Raw genomic sequence first — 23,241 nt, forward strand, 5'->3', positions numbered from 1 at the left:
TGATCTGGGGAACGATAACGTTCTCTAGCTTTTATTTCCTGATTTGAACCGTCAAGAGCGTTGTGTGAGCCCAGAGGGCCCCCTAGACAGAATGTAGGATCCGTGCAGCACAAGGCAACCCAGAGGGGTCACTGCTTAGCAGGCCAGAGTCACAGGGGCTCAGAGAGCGGGAAGGATACCTATATAAAGCAAAAAGAAAAGGAGGACTTGTGGCACCTTAGAGACTAACCAATTTATTTGAGCATGAGCTTTCATGAGCTACAGCTCACTTCATCGGATGCAACTAATGACCATACTCCTGGTGACTCAGGGGCACGGGTGGATTTTGGAGAGTGCCAGGGTCCATCCAGTTGATTTGTAAGCAAACAAATCAGTAAAGTGCCTTGAGATCTGCTGACAGCTCACGCGATTGGTCCGTCAAGAGAGATAATTAATTATTCCAAAAGGAGCGATAATAAATAACGCTTTGCCCGAGTCCCCCAGAAATCTCCAAGCACTTTGACAAAAGTCGGGCTGGGATCACTGTTCCTGGTCTATGGAGGGGGAAACTGAGGCACAACGAGGGACAACAGTGGAGCTGGGAGTTGAATGCATTTGACCCCCCAAGAGCCCCACCCTGCTCTAGCCACTGGGCCCCGCCCCCCTCCTGGAGCTGGGGTGAGAACCCAGGTGTCCTGACTCCCTGCCCACTGCACCATGCTGCTCGCTGGTGGCCCTCAGACCCCCGCGTGCCCAGCGCCCGCCGGGAGGGGCCGGGGGAGAAGGGGCGTGGCCCCCGTCTGGGGTCAAAGGATCAGAGGGGGAGAAGGGGGAGGGGGACATGGGTGGGGGGCCGGAGGCCAGGCAGAGAGGGGCTCAGGGGTAGAGAGGGGAGGTGGCAGGTGGAGGAGTGGGGGGCAGGGGGAGGATATGGGGGCGGGGCGAGTCCCAGGGTGGGCGTGGGCCTCAGGGTGGGGGCGGGGCGCGTCGTGGGGGGCGGGGCCTCAGCGGGAGGGCGTGGCTTCAGGATGGGGCGGGTCACAGGGTGGGGGTGGATGTGGGGGCGTGGCCGCAGGGCGGGGGCCGCTGGGGGGGGGGCGGGGCTCCCGGCTGGGGGCGGGGCCCGAGGGCGGATATGGGGCGGGGGGGGGGGGCGCCGCTGCTGCTCTCGCTCCTCGGCGCGTGCCCCCTTCCCATCATGCCTCGCGAGGGCGGCCGGCGGAAGCGGAAGTCGACGGCGTCCCGGCCGCCCGTGCCCGCGGCCCCCGCCCCCCCCTCCGCCCCCGCCCCCCCGCAGCATGGCGCTGTTCGAGCAGATGCGGGCCAACGTGGGCAAACTGCTCAAGGGCATCGACCGGTACCGGGGGGCGATGGGGATAGCGGGGGGCCGCGGGGGGGCGGGCTGGCGGGGGGCCGCGGGGGGGCGGGCTAGCGGGGGCGGGCAGGCGGGGAGGGGCGATGGGGATAGCGGGGGGGGGCCGGGGCCGCGGCGGGGGGGCTGGCTGGCGGCGGGGGCCGCGCGGGGGCGGGCTGGCTGGCGGTGGGGCTGGGTAGTGGGGGGAGACGGGGATAGCATGGGGGGCTGGCTGGTGGTGAGGGGGGGATGGGTAGCGGGGGGGATGGGGGCCTGGCGGGGAGGGGGGGTGGGGGGGGGATGGGGGTAGCGGGGGGGATGGGCTGGCGGGGAGGGGGGGCCGCGTGGGGGCTGGCTGCCGGTGGGGATGGATAGTGCGGGGATGGGGCAGTGGGGGGAATAGCGTGGGGGCTGGCTGGTGGGGGGGGATGGGGCAGCGTGGGGGCTGGCTGGCGGTGAGGGGGGATGGGTTGCAGGGGGGCATGGGGCTGGCTGAGGGGGATGGATAGTGGGGGGATGGGGCAGTGGGGGGGATAGCGTGGGGCTGGCTGGTGGGGGGGGATGGGGGCAGCGTGGGGGCTGGCTGGCGGTGAGGGGGGGAGGGGGTTGCAGGGGGGCATAGGGGCTGGCTGAGGGGGGATGGATAGTGGGGGGATGGGGCAGTGGGGGGGATAGCGTGGGGGCTGGCTGGTGGGGGGGGATGGGGCAGCGTGGGGGCTGGCTGGCGGTGAGGGGGGATGGGTTGCAGGGGGCATGGGGCTGGCTGAGGGGGATGGATAGGTGGGGGGATGGGGCAGTGGGGGGGGATAGCGTGGGGGCTGGCTGGTGGGGGGGGATGGGGCAGCGTGGGGGCTGGCTGGTGGGGGGATGGGTAGTAGGAGGATGGGGATAGCATGGGGGCTGGCTGCTGGTGAGGGGGGATGGGGCTGGCTGGTGGGGGCGATGGGATAGCGGGGGGGCGGGCTGGCGGTGGGGGGGGATGGGGCCGCGCGGGGGGGCGGGCTGGCGGTGGGGCTGGGTAGTGGGGGGAGACGGGGATAGCATGGGGGCTGGCTGGTGGTGAGGGGGATGGGGGTGGGGGGAGATGGGGATAGCGTGGGGGCAGGCTGGCGGGGAGGGGGGCTGCGTGGGGGTGGGCTGGCGGTGGGGCTGGGTAGTGGGGGGGATGGGGCAGCATGGGGGCTGGCTGGCGGTGAGGGGGGATGGGGCAGCGTGGGGGCGGGCTGGCGGGGAGGGGGGATAGCGTGGGGGCAGGCTGGCGGGGAGGGGGATAGCGTGGGGGCGGGCTGGCGGTGGGGCTGGGTAGTGGGGGGATGGGGGAGGGGGCAGTGGGGGGGATAGCATGGGGGCTGGGTAGTGGGGGGGATGGGGCAGCATGGGGGCGGGCTGGCGGTGAGGGGGGATGGGTTGCAGGGGGGCATGGGGCTGGCTGAGGGGGATGGATAGTGGGGGGATGGGGCAGTGGGGGGGATAGCGTGGGGGTGGCTGGTGGGGGGGATGGGGCAGCGTGGGGGCTGGCTGGTGGGGGGATGGGTAGTAGGAGGATGGGGATAGCATGGGGGCTGGCTGCTGGTGAGGGGGGATGGGGCTGGCTGGTGGGGGCGATGGGGATAGCGGGGGGGGCGGGCTGGCGGTGGGGGGGGATGGGGCCGCGCGGGGGGGGCGGGCTGGCGGTGGGGCTGGGTAGTGGGGGGAGACGGGGATAGCATGGGGGCTGGCTGGTGGTGAGGGGGATGGGGGTGGGGGGAGATGGGGATAGCGTGGGGGCAGGCTGGCGGGGAGGGGGGCTGCGTGGGGGTGGGCTGGCGGTGGGGCTGGGTAGTGGGGGGGATGGGGCAGCATGGGGGCTGGCTGGCGGTGAGGGGGGATGGGGGCAGCGTGGGGGCGGGCTGGCGGGGAGGGGGGATAGCGTGGGGGCAGGCTGGCGGGGAGGGGGATAGCGTGGGGGCGGGCTGGCGGTGGGGCTGGGTAGTGGGGGGATGGGGGAGGGGGCAGTGGGGGGGATAGCATGGGGGCTGGGTAGTGGGGGGGATGGGGCAGCATGGGGGCGGGCTGGCGGTGAGGGGGGATGGGTTGCAGGGGGGCATGGGGCTGGCTGAGGGGGATGGATAGTGGGGGGATGGGGCAGTGGGGGGGATAGCGTGGGGGCTGGCTGGTGGGGGGGGATGGGGCAGCGTGGGGGCTGGCTGGTGGGGGGATGGGTAGTAGGAGGATGGGGATAGCATGGGGGCTGGCTGCTGGTGAGGGGGGATGGGGCTGGCTGGTGGGGGCGATGGGGATAGCGGGGGGGCGGGCTGGCGGTGGGGGGGGATGGGGCCGCGCGGGGGGGCGGGCTGGCGGTGGGGCTGGGTAGTGGGGGGAGACGGGGATAGCATGGGGGCTGGCTGGTGGTGAGGGGGATGGGGGTGGGGGGAGATGGGGATAGCGTGGGGGCAGGCTGGCGGGGAGGGGGGCTGCGTGGGGGTGGGCTGGCGGTGGGGCTGGGTAGTGGGGGGGATGGGGCAGCATGGGGGCTGGCTGGCGGTGAGGGGGGATGGGGGCAGCGTGGGGGCGGGCTGGCGGGGAGGGGGGATAGCGTGGGGGCAGGCTGGCGGGGAGGGGGATAGCGTGGGGGCGGGCTGGCGGTGGGGCTGGGTAGTGGGGGGATGGGGGAGGGGGCAGTGGGGGGGATAGCATGGGGGCTGGGTAGTGGGGGGGATGGGGCAGCATGGGGGCGGGCTGGCGGTGAGGGGGGATGGGTTGCAGGGGGGCATGGGGCTGGCTGAGGGGGATGGATAGTGGGGGGATGGGGCAGTGGGGGGGATAGCGTGGGGGCTGGCTGGTGGGGGGGATGGGGCAGCGTGGGTGCTGGCTGGTGGGGGGATGGGTAGTAGGAGGATGGGGATAGCATGGGGGCTGGCTGCTGGTGTGGGGGGATGGGGGCAGCGTGGGGGCGGGCTGGCTGGTGGGGTGGTGCCTGATACAGGTTGGGTGCTCTCGGGACAGGTGCCTAGGATGGGGGGGCAGAGAAAAGGGCTGGGGATGACTGTAGCTGGGCCTGGATTTTGAGGTGGGGGGGCTGTGGTGTCTGGATGGCATTGTCTGGAGGGGGTGTCTAGTATGAGTAGAGGAAAGGCCTGGGGGCCAATGACTGGGTGGGCAGGAGCAGGGGGCCTTATGGGAGTGGAGGGGGAGCAGGGCTTGGTGGGCGTGGAAGCGGCTGAAGGAAACGGCTGGAGGCAGGGGTGTGGTGTGGGGGAAAGGATCTCCTGCGAGCTGGGGGTGGCAGGGGACCTGTCGAACACTGGACCCCCCTTCCCTCCGGGGACTTTGTTGAGTGTCTCACCGACCCCTCTGCATGTCAGGTACAACCCCGAGAACCTGGCCACACTGGAGCGCTATGTGGAGACGCAGGCCAAGGAGAATGCTTACGACCTGGAGGCCAACCTGGCCGTGCTCAAGCTGTGAGTGGCGGGGGATGGAGGGGGCACCCATCACCCCTGCATCGTGCCAGGGAGCAAGACCCGTGCACGATCATGCAGAGCAGGGCTGGGGGCATGGGCACGTTTGAGGGTTCCTGGCTAATGCTGGGCCCCACCAGTTACAGGGAGACTCCCTGGTGCAAATGCCTGTCTCGGGGGCGGCACAGAGTGGCTGCGATCGCTAACCTAGTCCTTATGTGGCTTCGAATCCCGTGGAGCCAGGCCCATCACGGTCAGAGCCGTGGTTAGAGCTCAGAGTAGTTATTCAGAGCTGGGCAGTTGACTAACCACCACCAAGGGCTGGGAGTTGAAGGTCACCAGACTGGAAATGGACACTTAACAGGGAGGGTAATTAGCAATTGGAACAGCTTACCGGGAGCCATCGCGGACTTTCCATAGCTGGCAATTTTGAAATTGGGACTGGCTGTTTTTGTGAAAGATTCTGTAGGTCAGGGAGGAGTTGAGTTAAGGCAGTCCTGGGCTATACGGGGGGGGGCAGATGATCACAGCGGTCCCTTCTAGCCTTAGGCTCTATGAATGGTGCACAGCTTCTCCTGATGTCTGCGTGGTGATAAACCTGGGTTTGATGGGTGCCCCAGGGCTGCTGACCTCTTCTCTCTCTGTCCTCAGGTACCAGTTCAATCCTGCTTTCTTCCAAACCACCGTCACGACTCAGATCCTGCTCAAAGCCCTGACCAACCTGCCGCACACAGACTTCACCCTCTGCAAGTGTATGATCGACCAGGCTCATGTATCCTTCCCAGGCTCTTCCTGGCATGCCTCTCTTGCTCCCAGCGGCCTGTCCAACTGCTCTGGTCTCTGAAGGGCTCTCCCCACAGATTGGGGTGGCATAGGCAATGATGGGTGTACACCCTCGCTCTGGCCTGGGGGAGATGCCCCCAGCAGTGGGAAATAAATTCATGAGCCACTGTCCCTTGGCTTCTGAGCGTGACAAGGAGCGAATGGTGTTGGCTTTAGGTGATGTGAACAGGGAGCTCCTTCAAGACGAGCCAGTGAACGGTGGTCGGCTGGTGAGGATGCTCAGTACTGACTTAGATCAGAACCAGCGCCCTAGAGGGGGAGGAGCCTTGTCTCCCATTCCCCTGAGCCGGTCACTCCACCTGTACATCGTTCTGTTGCGTCTGTTTCAGTTCCCCTGGCGGGTGCTTGGCTTTCTTGTGCCAAGGAACAGGTTACCACTTGCTCTCCTCCTTCCTTCCCTCCCAGCTGAGCCCAACCACGGGGAGCTTGGAAGTTTCTTCTGGACAGCAGGGCTTGAAGAGGGAAATATCTGCTCTTCATGGAGGCACTGGAATGCCGCTCTCCAACCCCCTGGCCTTGAGCAACGAGTGTCGGGGACAGGGTGACTTGCTCTTGTGCTCCAGCCCTGCTAGCTCAGCTTCCTTCCCCTCTCCCATGCATGTTTCCCTTGACCCCTGCACCTCAGCAAGAAGAGAGGCCGATCAGGCAGATCCTCTACCTGGGGGAGCTACTGGAGACCTGCCACTTCCAGGCCTTCTGGGTGAGTGTCCCCTCCCCCAAGATCTTATTGGGCTTTACCAGCCTGAATGACTTGCGCCTCTTAGCCCACCTACTCTCTGAGGGGGAAACCGGCCCAGCAAGTGACATCAGCTCAGCGAGTCTGTGCAGTGCTGGGAATCGAACCCAGGAGTCCTGGCTCCTGGCCCCTGCTCTAACCCCTTGGCAACATCCCTCCCAGAGCTGGGACTAGAACCAGGAGTCCTGGTGCCTGTCGCTGCTCTAACCATTAGTACACACACCTTTCATGAAGCAGAGGTTTGCAGTTGGGCTCCCTAGGACACAAACCCAAGGGCTTCTACATCACAGCGTAGACTGGTGGCTGGATGGGCTCAGGAGGAAATTAACCACCTGGATGTCCACTGGTCCCCTTTAGAAGAACCCAAAATAGAAAGGGAGGCAGACTCCTTTCTCTGCAGCATTCGTCACTGGCCACTGAAATAGTTGGCCTGTTGCCTTGTGCCCCATGGCCCTTGCTGCGCCCTGTAGTTCCTGCAGCTCCCTGGTTGGTGACTATCCTGTGCTAACGCAGAGTCCTTCCTCTGCAGCAAGCCCTGGATGAGAATATGGAGCTTCTGGATGGGATCACAGGGTTTGAAGACTCAGTTAGGAAGTGTAAGTCTGGCTAATAATGTCACACTCTGCCCCGGTGCGCCCCGTTCCCTGATTGCAGTGTCCTCTTCCTGGTGGGGATCAGGGACCAGTCACCGAATCCCTTCTGGTGGCCGGCACGTCAGCTGGTAAGCCAGGGCCCTGGAGTTTTGGGCTGGAGGTTCCTGCATTGTCCCTCTGGGAGCTGGGTGCTGAACCAGGGCTTGTTCACTCACTGTGTCTCATTGCCGTCTAATGGGGCTTGATCCACCTGGGGCTAACACCTCACTCTTTCCAGCAGGTGGGTCAGGTTCAGCCCCAGCCATGCTGGGTGGGGAGGGGGAGGTCAGCTCATGTGGAAATAGCAACCTCTGTCTCTTCTGTGTCCTCACGTAGTCATCTGCCACGTGGTGGGGATCACGTACCAGCACATCGACCGGTGGCTGCTGGCTGAGGTGCTGGGTGACCTCTCAGGTAAGGCCCTTCAGTCCTCCAGCGCCTGCCATGGGCTCATGGGTGCCACCCGCACTCATTGTTTCCTTGGCAGGTCTCCCATCCCTGCTCTGAACTAGCTCAGCAATGACAAGCATCTCTCACAGGGCTCCTCCTGCCCCATGGTATTACCCCACAGACAGATCAGGGCTGTGCCTCTGCAGGCTGGGAGCAGACAGTCCCTACGGGGGGTGGGGGGCATTGGCTGACCTGGAGGCTCATGTGTTGAGGAGATGCTGTGGGACTGATGAGTGGGCTCAGCGCAGTTAAACTCGGGACTGAGCTCGGCTGTGCTGTAGCAAAGAACAGAATCCCTTCCTGTGTTCCCTTGGCTGGGGATCTCTGCCCTCGTATCATGCATGGGGCAGGGTGCCTGACTGGGCTTGGATAGGAGCCGGGGGCTCCTGCCAGCCAGCTCTGTGATCTCAGCTGGCAGGTTAAAAGGGGAACAGCCAAGGTAGCAGGCAGCCCTGCTGCAGACTTGTGGGGCTAGAGGATCAGAGTTGGAGCAGCGCCCTAGCCCGCCTGGGGCTGGGTTCCTGTGTCACCCGAGCAGAGCTGCCCTGGCTGAGACTGGCTTGGCCTGCAGGCTCTCGCATCCACCGCTTCCCACGATGGTCCGTCCTTAGAGGCGATCCCATCCGGCACTAATGGGAGTGGCAAAGGCTCAGCTGAACAAAGCTGAGAGCCCACCTGCTCAGCCTTCCGGCCCCTCTGTCTGCAGACAACCAGCTGAAGGTCTGGATGAGCAAATACGGTTGGACAGAAACAGAGTCGGGCAAGATCTTCATCTGTAACCAGGAGGAGAGCATCAAACCCAAGAATATAGTGGAGAAGATCGACTTTGACAGTAAGTGCTGAGTGCTCGCCTCGGCTCTGTGTCAGGCCCCTCGCTGGGATCACCCAGCTCTCAAAGGCCCCAGTGGGGGCCTTGCTGGAGTAAGGCCTGCATTTGGGATCCAGCAGTGGCTGTTACAGGCTGTTAATCTGTGGGGGGTGGGAATGGATCCATTGAGCGGGGGTTTATTTCCACCCTTCCTCTGTTCGCAGGTGTCTCCAGCATCATGGCTTCCTCCCAGTGATGGGCCCTCCGTCACCACCCTCCTCACTGCTCCACGAGAATTCGCTCAGGGGCTCTGTTCGGTTCCCTTTTTAACACCAGTCCAACCTCGGCCAATAAAAAAACGTCGTTGATTCTGCCTCGAGCCTGTCTCCTTTCTTCTCCGTGCAGCCTTGAACGTGGGAACCTGGAGCTGATTGGCGCTTGGGGGGGTGGTGGGGGCAGCAGGCAGAACCCCAGGGGTGTAAGTGGGGCCCCAGCCAGCACAAGATCCCTGAGAAGCTGCTAGTTGCAATCGACTGCGCCCGAGAGGCGGTTGGTTCCAACACCAGGGGGGATTGTCAGCCAGGTGGCTCTAAGCAACGGGGTAGGAGGGCAGGGAGCAAGGGAGGCTGCTTTGGGGCTGAGCAAAGAGCTCTGCCCAGCTCTTGTCTCTGCCCCACCCTTGCCTCGTCCTGTGTCTGCCTCGAGGGACCCCACTGAGAGCAGAGCTCCGTCTGAGGCCCGTTTGGGCCTTTGCCCCTGTGCGAGCCAAGGAGGACACAGCAGCTGCCTATCAGTGCCCAGTGGCACTCAGGAGGGGAGAACTGAACGTGGGGGTGGGAAACGAAGGCTGGCAGCTTCCTACAGCCAGCACTGGGTGACGGGGTGCCCGCTGTCTGTGCCTTCAGGCAGGGACTGACTGTTCTGCATTGTGTGGTAGCCCTGGGGCGCGAGGTGCTCTGTGTGACGCACCTGATATCAATGCTCGTTACCTCCAGCTCTCTGAGGGGAAGCCCTACGCTGCAAACGAGAGTGAGGGATGGCCAAGGGACTTACCAAAGGCGGTGCAGCTGGGAAGAGAACCCCGCAGGCCTGCTCCCATTCTCCAGCAAGGGGAGCCTGGGGCTGGACAGCCTGTGGCAAGAACCAGCAGGAGCCATTTCCAGTGAGGGGTAAAGTGGAGGAAGGGTCTGGTGCTGCTCCCCCCTGCCTGCTGGGCTGGGCCCCAGTGGGGTTCTGCCTTCCAGTTCACGCTGGCTCGATTGCACAGAGCCTTGTCCTGCTGCGCTGGTCTCCTGACCAAACACCCAGTCAATACAGGACAAGCTGGCCAGGGAGCTGGCTGTCTCCTTGGGGAGCTGGAGCAGTGCTGCAGCCAGCCTGGAGTAGGCAGGAGCTGCTTTGAGGCTCCTGTTTAAACAGCAGGACTCCTGGGTTCTGTTCTTGGCTTGGGCGGGGCATGTGGCCTGAGGGCTGGAGCACGGCTCATGGGAGTCAGGCCCTCCGTGCTCTGTTCCCAGGGCTAGGAGCAGTTTGCCCCTCTGAGACACTTTTGCCTTCTCTTAGTGAAGCTGGTTCTGGGCACAACGCTGGTCCTTCAGGCCCTGAGGCTCCCTGCCTGCTGTGCCCAGTGCAATCCAGAGGGGGGCAGCAGCGCTCCACGTCAGGCTCGGGTGAGCATCTGGCTGGTGCAGGAAGCATGGGAGGGAGCCGTGCGGCTTGTTCACTCTCGCCCTGCCCATGGCCTCATACTGGGCCTTGGGCTGGAGGCTGGTTTCTGGGTTGGGGCTGGAAGTCGGGGGGTAGCTGGTCTCCCCCTGCTCCGGTCGCAGTGAGGTGTCTCCTCTCAGACCCACGCGAATGAGAATTGTTCACTGCATCACGGCAAGGTGGGGGCGTCTCTGCCCCAGGCTGCTGGGTCGCTGCCAGCAAACCCCTGCCTCGGCCGGGCGCGTAGCTAGCAGGGGCTAGACATCCCCCAGCGACCCCCCGTGCTGCAGGGGATGAGGCTGCCAGCCTGCACTGTGGCAGAACCCCGGACCTCAGAGGGAAGGGGGACTCCAGCCATGCAGCAAGGGGCTGTTAAGGGCTGTTCTCTGACTCCAGCCCAGTCAGTGGCCCTAGTTCCGGCCTGGATCTAGCGAGTGGAGCTGAGAGACCCACCTGGGCAAGGTTGGAGTGTGTGAGGGAGATGCTTACAAGGTTGAGCCCATCCCCAGGCTGGATCGGCCCTGGTTTTGCTGCAGACATGCTGGACTGACACACAAGCTTTGTTCTGCCAAGGCCCTTTATCCAGCTCTGCGGCACAAAGGCCTTTTGTCTGCTGCTTTTTATAGCTGGCACTGTCCGGCTTTGCCGGAACATCCGTGTCCTGCTGCAATGTCGAATCTTCCTCCTGTTGTTTCCCTCTTCCTCCCCCCATGCTAGGGTGAAGCTGTCTGGGATCCAGGACTGCTGACTGACTCTGGTCCAGGGCTTACCCCCTTGTGTTCATTCCCCACAGAGCCCTGTCCCCGCCTCCTCCGCTACGGGTTGAAATGGGAAAGTACGCAGCTTGATTCTGCAAGGTGAGGGCACCAGGAGGTGTTGGTTATGGGGGTGGAGTGCTGCTGGCTCAGAGCACGTGGGCTTCTGGGGGTGATGGGCTGGCTCAGCCTGCAGGGTCCTGCCTCTGCGATCAGCTGGCGAGAGCATTCCTCTAGCAAGAATGTGGAGCACTCCGGCGGTGTAATGGGAACAAGCTGCGGGGATTTGTCTTCCTGAGGCTGGAGAGATGTTGGCAAATGGCACGTGGACTGGGAGAGTGAAGGTGTGTTGAGGGGGAGCCATGGGGGGACGGGACAAGGATCCTTCACGCTTACAGCATGAAACTGAGGGCTTGATCCCATCCCGTCTACACCCTGTGGGCGTGGCGTGTGCGGACGACAGCAGGATCGGGCCTAGGCTTGGACGGACAGACACCTTGTCCCCGGATACTGTGCTGCTGTCTCCTGGTGCTTAGTAGGGTGTCTCGGGGGCTGTGCTGATACAGGGGCCCACGGGATCTTCAATGACCGGGAGAGGCCAGGACCTCCAGTGATTCCAGTCCTTCTATTGCAGGGCTGTCCCTGGCCTGGGCTGCGTAATGATGCCTGCCCCTGCTTGGGCTGTCTGTGGGCAGTGGACGTTAGGACCTGTGGGTCTGTTGTCTGAGCTAAAATGACAGCCCTGTTTTCTGGAAGGCAGTAGCTGACTCAAGCCTCTCTATGTGCTGTAGCCACACCGAGGTAGGGTGTGTTAGCAGGGGCCACGCCGGGGCTGGGAACGGGAGTGTGTGCGTCTGGATGTGAGCTGTGTATGTAGCTTCCTTTACCAGGCCCGTTTCTCTCCCTTTCCCTGTCCTCCCAGCTCCTGTCACCGGCTCTGTCCCATTCACTCCCTCTCACTGGACCACAAGATGCTGCCGTCCTTGTTTGCGAACGGGGGCGCAAGCTCTGAGACCACGCAGTCGGTGAACCCAGGTGGGAGCTGAAGGCAGCGGGGAGACACGATCTGGCCCAGCCCTGCATGCGTCTCAGCCGGCCAATTGTTCCTCCCCACGTGAGTGATGCCATTTAGCAGAGTTTCAGAGTAGCAGCCTTATTACTCTGGGAGTGGATGGGTCATTACACAAAGTAAAACTATTTCCCCATGTTTATTCCCTCCCTCTCCCCCCCCACTGTTCCTCAGATGTTCTTGTCAACTGCTGGAAATGGCCCACCTGGATTATCACTACAAAAGGTCCCCACCCCCCGCTCTCCTGCTGGTAAAAGCTCACCTTAAGTGATCACTCTCCTTACAGTGTGTACGGTAACACCCATTGTTTCATGTTCTCTATGTATATAAATCTCCCCACTGTATTTTCCACTGAATGCATCCGATGAAGTGAGCTGTAGCTCACGAAAGCTTATGCTCAAGTAAATGGGTTTGTCTCTAAGGTGCCCCAAGTCCCCCTTTTCATTTAGCAGAGTGTTTCTCAAACTGGGGGTCCCCACCCAAAAGGGGGTTGCAAGACTATGGGAGAGGGGGCGTGAGAGTAGCAGCAGCTGCTGGCTGGGTGCCCAGCTCTGAAGGCAGAACTGCCACCAGCAGCAGGGCAGAAGTAAGGAGGGTGTGATATGGGGGGGAGAGAGAGGGGGATGTCACAGCCCAAATGTTTTCAAAGAGGGTCCCAGCAAAAAAAGTTTGAGAACCTCTGGACTAGCATTTAGTGCCGAACATCCGGCCCGCCCCTGTTAACAGCGTGGGCTGGGGTGGCAGGGAAGTTAAGATGATTGTTGCATGCTGGTGAGTCACGCACCCCCCCCCTCTTTCTCCCCCCACTGAGAGCAAGCTCCTTCTTATGATAAATAGAGGATTCCGAGCCAGCGTCTAAATATATATGTCGCAGGAATGTTCAGCATCTCGCCACGCAGGAAATGGGAGGGCATAACCCTTGCTTCATATTTGCGGAGCTAAGAAATAAAACAAAAGTGTGTGGGGGGGGGAATTGATAGAATTTCAAAATTGGCGGGGGGGGGAAGCAGCTAAATCTGTGGGTCTGGTTCGTGGCCAATTCCCGGCTATATTGGGGGACTTTGCGTCCAAAAAGAGCTTTATATGGCAGCTTTCTGGAATACATTCCCCTTCTCTCCTTGTCAGCTATGATCTCACCGGATAGCACCTATGTTTAGAGGCTAACCCCTTGCATGAGGTTAAATATTCAGTGGGAAAATGATTGCAGCCGCTCTTTGGGTAGCTAGGACAGAAGGGCTGCTGCACGTTGAAGTTGCTCTGGACATCAAGGTGAGGGCAGTACTAGAACTCAGATCTGCCTGCTCCAAAAGCCTAAGCCTTGAATTGAAGGAGAATCTCACCTAGGGGTTAGCAGTATAGAGCTTATGACACGTTGTTTGGATTCCATCCACGAGAAGGCAAGGGTGTGTATAAGTAGACACAGACACACTCTCGCCAGCTGGTTTATGACATACTCCCCTCTAGCCAGCGCTCGCAAAGATAAGGATAGATCTGATTCTTGAGTAGGGGGATCCCCAGGAGACCTGACACACTCTTGACTTCAGTGTAAGCAATCTGGGACCCCCAAGAGGACAGATCCTACCTCTCACACCAATGTAAGAATCCATTGCCACCTCCTGGGATGTTTCCCTTAAACCTGAATGCAGTTGGCTCTGAGTGGTCTATTTTCCTCCTGCTTCACTGTGAACGTGCCATCACCTTTGGCCCTTGAGGGCCACTCGCTGTGATGGCTCTGGTGCCCTTCTCTCAGGAGTGAATGAAAATAAATCTCCTTAGAGTCGGTTTTCGGCCCAGTTCAGCCTCCGAGACGGGCTGTGAATGGGGTCAAAGAAATGCGAAGCCCAGCGCTGAGCTATCGAAAGTGACAAATGAAATGAAACGTTACAAATACAATTCCGTTGGAGCAGGAAGCATGAGATGTGAGCTCCCCTGTCAGCTGCTTCATGTGTGGCAGAGGCTAACTGCACGGCATAGGGGAGGCCCTGAGGCTCCGCTTGGTCCTTGCGTGTTCCTCACGTCTGCCCAGGTAGCTCCGGCTCACAAGGAACAGTGTTGACTTTGTTCCCGATCCCAGAGGCCTTCCTGAAGCTTTGGCCCAAGTTCCGTGGGTGCTGTAATAGAAGTGGGAGCAGCCAAAGAGGCTTACTCTGTCAGCTTTCCAGATGGAAAGAAAGAAAGGCTGTAAATGTTTTTTCCATTCCTGACGATCTGTTTTTCATTATGTCTAGCCCTGGCTCCCTGTCCTTCCTAGCCCAGTGTACAGATCTCCTCCTCCAGAGTAGGCTGGAGCTCTGGGTTTGGTTTCAGACCTGAATTGGGGCTCAGATCTGAGTCTAGGCCGTATTTGATTTGTTTTCTGAGATACCAACCCCACGAGGCAGAAATGTCCCGTCATTTGTTGTTCCTCCAGGGCACCAGCCACATCCCAGTTGGAACCAGCAATGGGTCCCTCTTTGTTGTGTAGTCAACCCAGGACTGGCCCCTGGGGTGGAGGCAGGTCCCTCACTTCACACCTTGCAACAGGAAGGTGCTGGTTTCATCCCCTCCAATCATTTCCAGCCATGGCTTTTCCATACCGATTGGCAGAGAATCGCTCTCCTGGGAGCCCGGACTCCCCCTTGTGCCCCTGGCTCTGCCATCCAGCTCACTGGGCTGCCTGCTTGAATCGCAGCTGCCTCCAGCAGGGCTGCGGCTGAGAAACAAGGAGGGTTCTCGAAGTGACATCTGTGCCTGTGCTGGACATCAAGGATCCTCTCACGACGGAGGATGAGTCAAAGAGCCTCCCCTGCCCCACTGCACGGTCTTTAGAGCAGGAGAAGGGGGGGACTCTGTGGCAAGCCAGCCCTGCAAAACAGGCTGTGGGTCCAAGACGGGAACGCTCAGGGGCCTATGGAGGCGCTCCCTGGGTTGAATCGAGCAGTGATCTTCTCTGCACCCTGAGAGAATAGAGGTTGTTGTGGCATAAAAATTCAGTAGCACAACTAGCCCCCTTTGTTGACCAGCCATGGAGATTAAACGGGGTCCCTCCAAGGCAGAGAGGATCACTGGTCTTTGCCCTGCCGTCAGATCCAGTCCCCAGGGCTATCCAGCGAGCACCTCTCACCAGTCGTTGCTACAAGGGGACCCAGTGTCACAATCTGGGGTGCAATCCAGACTAGTGAAAGACTAGTCACCACTTGTCCTGTAACCCTGAGTGCCTTAAAATGCTCTGCTGTCCTAGCTCCTTGTCTGGGTGGTCCTAGCCAGCATGCACTCAGGGTCTGTGTGTCTGCTTGTTACCCCCCCTGCCATGCTCTGAACTCCACCGGCCTTGGTGGCTACTGGCCAAGTGACCGCAACCCACCCCCAGTCCCAAATTTCCCCAACACCATCTGTCCTGCCATGTCCAGCCCTTTCCTCAATGCATTCAGGTCCATTGCACCTTTAAAGAGACAAAACCACAGCGGCTGGTTGCCTTAACTGGAATTAACAATTGCGTCAATTCAAACGCAGCACTGGGTTGGTTTCGATTAGAAGTAAAATACGTTAATTAACAGAAGAACTGGGATTAAGTGGTGCCAAGTAGAAGGGATAAAGGTAGAGATGGTTACAACCAAATAAAGGGAAAACTCACAGCTAAAAGACTGAAACTTAACCCAGCAAGACACAGTCGTGGTTCAAGGTAGATTTCTTCCCAATTTTTCTTTTCCTCATCCATGGCTGACTTCCTTTCAATCAGTCAGGGCCTTCCATAGAATTACAAGGTGCTGATTTCCCGCGTATTCCTAGGTGAAAGATCTTTGCCTAAGCAGATTTCTCACCTACATTCAGTTCCCAGAGACTTCAACCCCCTTGGGTGAAGGATCCATCTTTCTCTGCTTGCCATGATGGCTTCTCCTCTCTCCTTATCTCTTCCCAAACTCAGTTTTGTCCCCAGACTCAGGATGACCTCATGCCGTTCTTCCCATCCCCCTACTGATTCGTACATAAACAGAGCCTGTCTCTGCCTGTTGACCAGCTGGTCGGATACACAAATATACACTCCTTTGTCTAGGGGAGAGTGGGTTGATGCATTGCTTGCCAAACACATTTTAGGAATGACCAAGTTGGGTGAGGTAATTTCTTTTATTGGAAGAAGTCAACCACTGATGGGCCTCTGTGTCCCACCCAGCTAATGCATCATGAAGCCTTCAGGTATTATACACCTGGCAAAAATGTCTTACTGGCACTGCTGCGCCATCCCAGCTGGGAGGCAACAGAGGAAGCTCTGCCTCATTTTTATGTCCTGAAAGCAGGGACATTAACGCAGCATAATCTAGGGGAGGAGCATTTCTGTAGCTGATGCTCGATATGGCCCTTGCAAGCCGTTGGCCGTAAAGCAGAAGTATGGGCTGAATGCCTCATGCTTCCCAAAGCACGTGAGCATGTGTCAGTGAAGTGAGTATATGCTTGTGAATGGCTGTATGCCCACACGCGTGAAGTGTGACTGTGCGTGTGATGGGACTCTATTTTTGAATGCTTGTGAGAGACAGAAGGGTGTATGAGAAACATGACTGTATTTATGAATCTACCTATGGGCCTCATACGAACCCTGTTACCGCAGTATCACAATCATCTTCACAAACCCCCTATGAGGTAGGGCAAGGCTCCTACCGCCATTATACAATGGGCAACTGAGGCACAGAGAGGCTAAGTGACTTACCGAGGTCACATGGTGCCTCCGTTTCTCCATCGGTGGCTGAGCAGGGAATTGAATGAGGGTTTCCCCAGTGCCAAGCCAATGCTCTAACCACTAGGCAGTCCTTCCTCTGAGCATGTGTCTGTGAATGTGTGTGTGCACACCTGAGAAACAGACTCAGTTTGTGAATCTGTGTGTGTGTGTGTGTGCAGGGTGCACAGATGTGTGTGCATGCAAAGGGCCATGACTATGTCAGAGACACAACAATGTATTTATGAATACGTGTGGGTGACAATATGGGGCTTTGGATAAAGATTTGCATGCGCCTTGTTAATGCTTATGACATACACATCACGGTATAAACCTATTCCAAGGGGTGACTTCAGAGTAAAACCCACCTCCCCTCCCAGCCACTCAGGGCTACCGCCACGCCTCAGCTTATTGTCATGCCACAAATTTGCCCACTCGAAGCCCACATGGGTCCAGAATGCAGCCGTACAGAGTTTGCTGTGAACCCCAAGGGATTGGTCAGAGCTTCATTCCTGGGCCCGCAGCCTCAGGGTAATTGCTGTGATAGAGGGCAAAGATGACTGCTCAGTCACAGAGCCTGATCATGGGAAAACTGCTTCCTTTCTGAGTGCAAACTGCGGTTACAATTAGGGAACCTGTGGGCAGACCAAGGTTTTTTATATTAAGGCAGTTCCCTTCTCATCATGGCTTGGAGCCAGGCGTGAGATTGGGTAGGCTACTCGGGGGCAGGGCTATTTCTATTTATAAGGCTGATGGCTGCTTCCGCCCATTGTTCCAGAAGAAGGCAGCTCCCAGGATTCATGCTGGGGCTGGAGGGCAGGAATCCGTCAAAACGGCAAGTGGAATTTTAATGACAATTTTCCATTCCAGTCATTTTTTCTTTGCTCTCGATGGGAGACCTATACACAAGAATGACATGGTGAGAATTAATAGTAAATACCACAAACTGCATGTACTCACCATTGACCTTGCTGAATGGAATCAAAACTGTCCAGCTGTGCATCATAGGGCCTATACTGACAATTGCTAATGGAGATTCCCCTTCTGCACGAAAGGCTGGGCACTGGGCTTTCAGAGCACAAGTTTCAGAGTTCTGTTCTTGCCTTTAGCTCTGGCTTGAGACAATCTAGATTAATGAACTGAACAGGGAGCCAAGAGCACAGCTGGGCTTTGTCCATCCTGCGACCAGGATCCACTTTTCTCTGGTCCAAATACTTCTCTGCTTTCGTGCTGCGGCATGAGCTCAGCCATGCCAACTCGGGGATGAGCTGTTCCATTTGTGCTCACTCTTGCCGCCAGTCTCTTCTCGCACGTATTCTGGTGGGACTTTCTGCAGCTGCAGTGGATCGGATGCTAAGCTGGGAGCCAGGGCTCGCTATTCCAACCTCTGCCAGTGCTACGTCGCCTTGTGTAAGGCACTTGCCTCGGTTTCCCCATCTGTCCAATGGGGTTCATGGTACTTGGCTTCCTTCGCCAAGTGCTTGGAGCTTGAAAGCTCACGGTTATTACGGAGCCTGCTGACCCCTGCCCAGAAACGGCTCGGAAGGGGCCTTGAGGTAGCGGCCATTCCGCCGACAGGAGCGTGGGCGTCGGGCCCACCTGCAGACAGAGGCTCCTCACGCAGGCTCGCCGACCCGGCAGGGCCCCCTTTCCAAAGGGCTGGCTGCCATGCCCGGGCTGAGCGAGGCCGGGGCAGGGGCACCCCCAGGTGAAGCCAGAGGCCAGGCGGGGTGAGGGTGGCTTTGTCGGGCCGGATGCTGGAGCCGTGACAACCCCCCCGTCCCCTGCGGGGCAGGAGGCCGGCACTGTCCGAGGGGCGCTCACCACTCTGGGGCCCGCACATGGGGCAATGGCTGTCTCCTGCCCCCACACACGCCAAGGGGTGGAGGGGCACAAACTCCACCCATACTATGAATATTCATGAGGATGAGAAAGTAGACACCCTGCCATCATGAATATGCATAATGCAACATCACCACCCCCCCATATGCACACACACCTTATTCCTTACCTGCTCTTTCATCTCAACCGTCCTCATATGCCACGAAGGGGTGGAAATACTATTCTGAATATTCATGAGGAAGGTTTAAACTCCACCCACAATATGAATATTAATCAGAGGACACTGCCCTCCCCTTATGAATATTAACAAGGGGTTACACCGCACATACAATATAAATATTCATGAGGGAAGGGGAGGAGGGGCTAACCACAATATGAATATTCATGAGGGAAGACAATGTCACGTGCAACCTCCACTCAGGATATGAATATTCATGAAGCAGCGACGTTGTCACACCCACAATATGAATAGTCATGAGATATCACAACAATCCCACCTCTTATATGAATATTCATGAAGGAGGGCGGGCTCCATGAACAATATGAATATTCATGAGAGGGAGGTGCCATCCCACGCCACACATACAGAGGGCATTGATTGTCATTGGCCACACACACACACACTGAATATTCATGAGGGGAGAAACAGGCGTGTGGCTCTCAAGAAGCCGTTGTGGGGACATGCGCAGGCGCAATGCTATGGTGCTGGGGGGCAGCGGGAAAGATGGACGCAGGCGCACTTGTCAGACCCCCGAGAGGGCGGGAGAGGAAAAGGGAGGCCAAGGGAGAGCGCAGGCGCAGGGGGGGCCCGAGGACGTGGACGGGGCAGGTAGTGACGTCTCGCGCGGGGGGGGAAACAAGGCGTTTTCAGCGCCTGCGCCCTGAGAGTTTGAGCCTGGCGGAGTGGGTGAGGCCACCCTTCGCGCCGGCCGGGCGTACGACGCAGGCGCCCTGAACCTCCCCGTCTCGGGCGCAGGGGGCGGGGCTCGCTTCCGGCCAGCCGCGCCCCGCGCAGGCGCCGCGCGCGCCGGCCCCTCCCCGCGGGGCGGGGCGGCCCCGCGGCGCGGCTCCTCCCCTCAGGCGGAGCGGCGGGTCGGGGCGCTGGGCCGGGAGCCGCGCGGACCATGGTGGATTACCACGCAGCGGGGCAGCCCTGTCAGTACGGCGGCAACGGGCCCAGCTCGGGCGGCGGCCTCAACGACTACATGGCGCAGGAGGACGACTGGGACCGGGACCTGCTGCTCGACCCCGCCTGGGAGAAGCAGCAGCGCAAGGTGAGGCGGGGCCGGGGGTCGGGGGAGCTGGGGGGGGACGGGGGGGACCGGGTCAGGGGTGAGGGGCTGGGGGGGTCGGAGGGACGGGGTCAGGGGGTCTGGAGTCGGGGGTGAGGGGCCGGGGGGGGCCGGGGCGGGGCTAGCGGGAGAGGGAGGTTGGGGGGACGGGGTCAGGGGGTCTGGAGTCGGGGGCGAGGGGCTGGGGGGGGACTGGGGTCGGGAGGGGCTGAGGAGGGGAGAGAGGGGGGTCGGAGGGACTGGGGGGACCGCGTCGGGGGTGGGGGGCGGGGGGGCTAGGGAGAGAGGGGGGTTGGGGGAATGGGGTCTGGAGGTGGGAGTCGGAGGGGCTGGGGGGGCCGAGGAGGGGGGGACTGGGGTCGGGAGGGGCTGAGGAGGCGGGGCTAGGGGAGAGGGGGGTCGGAGGGACTGGGGGGACCGGGTCGGGGGTGAGGGGCTGGGGGGGTCGGAGGGACGGGGTCAGGGGGTCTGGAGTCGGGGGTGAGGGGCCGGGGGGGGCCGGGGCGGGGCTAGCGGGAGAGGGAGGTTGGGGGGACGGGGTCAGGGGGTCTGGAGTCGGGGGTGAGGGGCTGGGGGGGGACTGGGGTCGGGAGGGGCTGAGGAGGGGAGAGAGGGGGGTCGGAGGGACTGGGGGGACCGGGTCAGGGGTGAGGGGCTGAGGGGGCTGGGGGGGGCTAGGGAGAGAGGGGGGTTGGGGGAATGGGGTCTGGAGGTGGGAGTCGGAGGGGCTGGGGGGGCCGAGGAGGGGGGGACTGGGGTCGGGAGGGGCTGAGGAGGCGGGGCTAGGGGAGAGGGGGGTCGGAGGGACTGTGGGGACCGGGTCGGGGGTGAGGGGCTGGGGGGGGACTGGGGTCGGGAGGGGCTGAGGAGGGGAGAGAGGGGGGTCGGAGGGACTGGGGGGAGCGCGTCGGGAGTGGGGGGCGGGGGGGCTAGGGAGAGAGGGGGGTTGGGGGAATGGGGTCTGGAGGTGGGAGTCGGAGGGGCTGGGGGGGCCGAGGAGGGGGGGACTGGGGTCGGGAGGGGCTGAGGAGGTGGGGCTAGGGGAGAGGGGGGTCGGAGGGACTGGGGGGACCGGGTCGGGGGTGAGGGGCTGGGGGGGGACTGGGGTCGGGAGGGGCTGAGGAGGGGAGAGAGGGGGGTCGGAGGGACTGGGGGGAGCGCGTCGGGAGTGGGGGGCGGGGGGGCTAGGGAGAGAGGGGGGTTGGGGGAATGGGGTCTGGAGGTGGGAGTCGGAGGGGCTGGGGGGGCCGAGGAGGGGGGGACTGGGGTCGGGAGGGGCTGAGGAGGTGGGGCTAGGGGAGAGGGGGGTCGGAGGGACTGGGGGGACCGGGTCGGAGGTGAGGGGCGGGGGGGCTAGCAGGAGAGGGGGGTTGGGGGAATGGGATTAGGGGCGTTAGAGGGGCTGGGGGGGCCGAGGAGGGGAGGCTAGGAGAGGGGGGACGGGGTTTGGAGTCTGAGGTGAGGGGCTCTGGGGAGGCTAAAGGAGGAGGCCTGGGAAGGCAGGATTCAGACTGGGGGCTGAAGGGGCCTCTGGGTGTGAGGGGGGACTTGCTCTGGGGGGGTGGCCTGGGTTGCGGGGGCTCTGTGGCTGAAGGGAGGGGGCTGAGGGGAAAAGCGGGGCTGGGGGGCTGAAGGGGGAGGCGTGGGCTGAGGTGACTCGGGGGAGAGGGGGGCTGGGGGGAGGGAGACCTGGGCTAAGCAGAGGTGCAAGGCGAGGGGAGGGTGTCTGGGGTGAGGAGACAGGGAGGGGTCTGTGGGTCTGAGCGAAGAAGTGTGTGAAAGGGTGCCCGGAAGGGTGGGGAGGGAGTGGCTCTCGGCCTTAGGGGCAAAGGGGGAGTGGTGAGTGACAGGTTTGGGTGGGGAATGGGGGTTTCTGTGGGGGTGAGTCTGGGACTCAGGCTGGGAGATGCCTCAGCGCAAGGGGAGGGGTGGGCGCTCCATGAAGTGGGCACTTAATAGTTTGGGTTGTGGGTCCTGACTGGGGAGTCTCTAGGAGGGGATTGAGGGTGTGTGTGTGCGGGGGGGGGGGGGGCGGGGTTAGGGACCTGCTACTGGACCCTGCCTGGGGAGGCATCAGGCAGGTGAAGAGAGAGCTTGGTCTTGCGGGGAGGGTGCTTGTTGCTGACTTTGCGGGGCTGTGACCTGGGAGAAGCAACAGTGTTGAGTAAGAGGGAGATTCAGGAAGGGCAGGGGTAGGAAAGGGGTCTCTGCAGGGGATGAGGACCTGCTGTTGAACCTAGTCTGGAGAAACATCAGCTCAGGGTGACAGGGGTTAGAGAGGTATAAAGGGGAAATGGGCTTTGGTCCTGGGTGGTCGGGCAGAATATAATGGAAAGCCTGGGTGCTTGTGGGAAAGAATGGCAAAGAGTCCTGTAGACCTTATAGACTAACGTGTGTGGGAAAGAATGGAAGGGGGTGGGGTGAGCCTGGGTGTCAGTAGGTGTTGGTTGCAGGAGGAAGCAAGAGTCATGGGGGTTGGGTGGGGCAGGTTGAAATGTATGTGATGTTGGGTGGAGAACAAATTCCTAGTCACTGCTTTGAGGTGCTCCCCTTTGAGTAATCTACCATGGGTGGGGAATGCTGAGAGCCCCTGGAAGGGAGGTGCCTGTTTCCCAAACCCCTTCCCTGGAATCTCCTTGAGATCTCTCTACAGCACCACTGGGAGCTGTTGACCTATGGAGTTAGTGGCTTCTGTAATAGATCCCTACTGCATCCCTGCCCCTTTGAAGCAATCTTCTCCACTGGCTGAGTTTCATTCCTTGCTCTTGTCTGGTCAGCTGAGAGAGCCAGATATGGAGTGACCATGGAGGTGAAGATTCCAATCTATATGCTTTCCTTGTATGTCTAAATAGTTTTGTGTAAAAATTGACTGGCCCCTGCTGCACCAGCTATCTATATTAATATATAAAAATGCACCTATTGTGATCTCTAGCTGCATGTACAAAAACGCTACAATGCACAGACATTCATTAATAGGCACATGGTCAACCATGGACAGCCTTAAAAATGCCGAGGGTGTTACCCTGCCTCTTATAATCACTCCTGAGGGCAGCTGTATGTCTGCTAGCAATAACTGATGTGGTTCTGTGAATCCTGCTGGGTTGCAGGAATCCTTCCTTCCATTTCTGTGGCCTGTGATTTGGAAATATTTGCTTGGGTGGACTAAACTTGCTGTGATGGCATCAGAATCCTCTCTGGTTTGTTCAGTGTTCAAGGTATATTGGAGTAGTTGTCGTCAATTCACTCATGGCTGAGCTCTGTGCTTCGGGCACCTTTTTGTGCCCGATGCATCTAAAACCATGCGCACATTTTAATGTGTGTGACACTTGCAATTCATATAGCTTTTGCGTTCCTCAGGATGAGAGGATATATTTGAATGAGAACTCATTTTACAAAACTACACCCTTAAATTTAGCAGGTCCTGTCTTGCAATGACTGCAGCTGTGAATTCAGTCAACTGAAGCCGGGAACTATTAGGACTGCAGCAGTATTAACACTTGCGTTCTTATATAAATCTGATGTCCCTCCCCCAACCTCATCCGATTTTATATTGGGAGTGTCACAAAGCTGGGTAGGGCACATCTTTTTTCCTCTCTCCCTTCAAGTCATAGGTGACTCTGGTAATTAAAAAATCCTATCATCACAAC

The 23,241-nt window shown here is 60.1% G+C and overlaps 2 protein-coding genes and 1 long non-coding RNA gene across 9 annotated transcripts in view; all 3 read left to right on the forward strand.

The window, feature by feature from the left end:
- Positions 1-1,229: 1,229 nt before the first annotated feature.
- On the forward strand, positions 1,230-8,615 carry EIF3K (eukaryotic translation initiation factor 3 subunit K). Of its 2 annotated transcripts, XM_073321730.1 has the most exons (8): positions 1,231-1,336; positions 4,678-4,776; positions 5,425-5,545; positions 6,242-6,316; positions 6,882-6,948; positions 7,321-7,398; positions 8,141-8,266; positions 8,467-8,615. In XM_073321730.1, the coding sequence occupies exons 1-8, from the start codon at positions 1,278-1,280 to the stop codon at positions 8,496-8,498; spliced, it is 657 nt and encodes a 218-aa protein (XP_073177831.1). In that variant the 5' UTR covers positions 1,231-1,277; the 3' UTR covers positions 8,499-8,615. The 2 variants fall into 2 exon arrangements, with proteins under 2 accessions (XP_073177832.1, XP_073177831.1); XM_073321731.1 differs by lacking the exon at positions 8,467-8,615 and having other exon boundaries at positions 1,230-1,336; positions 8,006-8,185.
- Positions 8,616-9,811: 1,196 nt separating this feature from the next.
- On the forward strand, positions 9,812-12,165 carry LOC140902142 (uncharacterized). The gene is made up of 4 exons (XR_012156017.1): positions 9,812-9,912; positions 10,667-11,048; positions 11,627-11,818; positions 11,948-12,165. It is a non-coding gene; the product is annotated as an uncharacterized lncRNA (long non-coding RNA).
- Positions 12,166-19,331: 7,166 nt separating this feature from the next.
- Positions 19,332-23,241, forward strand: part of ACTN4 (actinin alpha 4) — an 80,463-nt gene continuing 76,553 nt past the window's right edge. For 3 of the 6 annotated variants that reach the window (XM_073321882.1, XM_073321878.1, XM_073321880.1), the window contains exon 1: positions 19,333-19,576. In XM_073321882.1, the coding sequence (XP_073177983.1) occupies positions 19,427-19,576 (150 nt within the window). In that variant the 5' untranslated portion in view covers positions 19,333-19,426. Of the gene's footprint in view, positions 19,577-23,241 lie in introns of all 6 variants that reach the window. The other 3 variants (XM_073321879.1, XM_073321877.1, XM_073321876.1) reach the window with 3 other exon arrangements.

The sequence above is a fragment of the Lepidochelys kempii genome, chromosome 23, assembly GCF_965140265.1.
Source record: "Lepidochelys kempii isolate rLepKem1 chromosome 23, rLepKem1.hap2, whole genome shotgun sequence".
NCBI classification, from domain to species: domain Eukaryota; kingdom Metazoa; phylum Chordata; order Testudines; family Cheloniidae; genus Lepidochelys; species Lepidochelys kempii.

Excerpts from the sequence above, each read along its gene's own strand:
- EIF3K (XM_073321730.1), top strand. The coding sequence starts at position 1,278 with ATGGCGCTGTTCGAGCAGATGCGGGCCAACGTGGGCAAACTGCTCAAG. Across the intron at positions 6,949-7,320 it reads TGAAGACTCAGTTAGGAAGT|TCATCTGCCACGTGGTGGGG; the intron begins GTAAGTCTGGCT and ends GTCCTCACGTAG. Across the intron at positions 8,267-8,466 it reads GGAGAAGATCGACTTTGACA|GTGTCTCCAGCATCATGGCT; the intron begins GTAAGTGCTGAG and ends CTCTGTTCGCAG.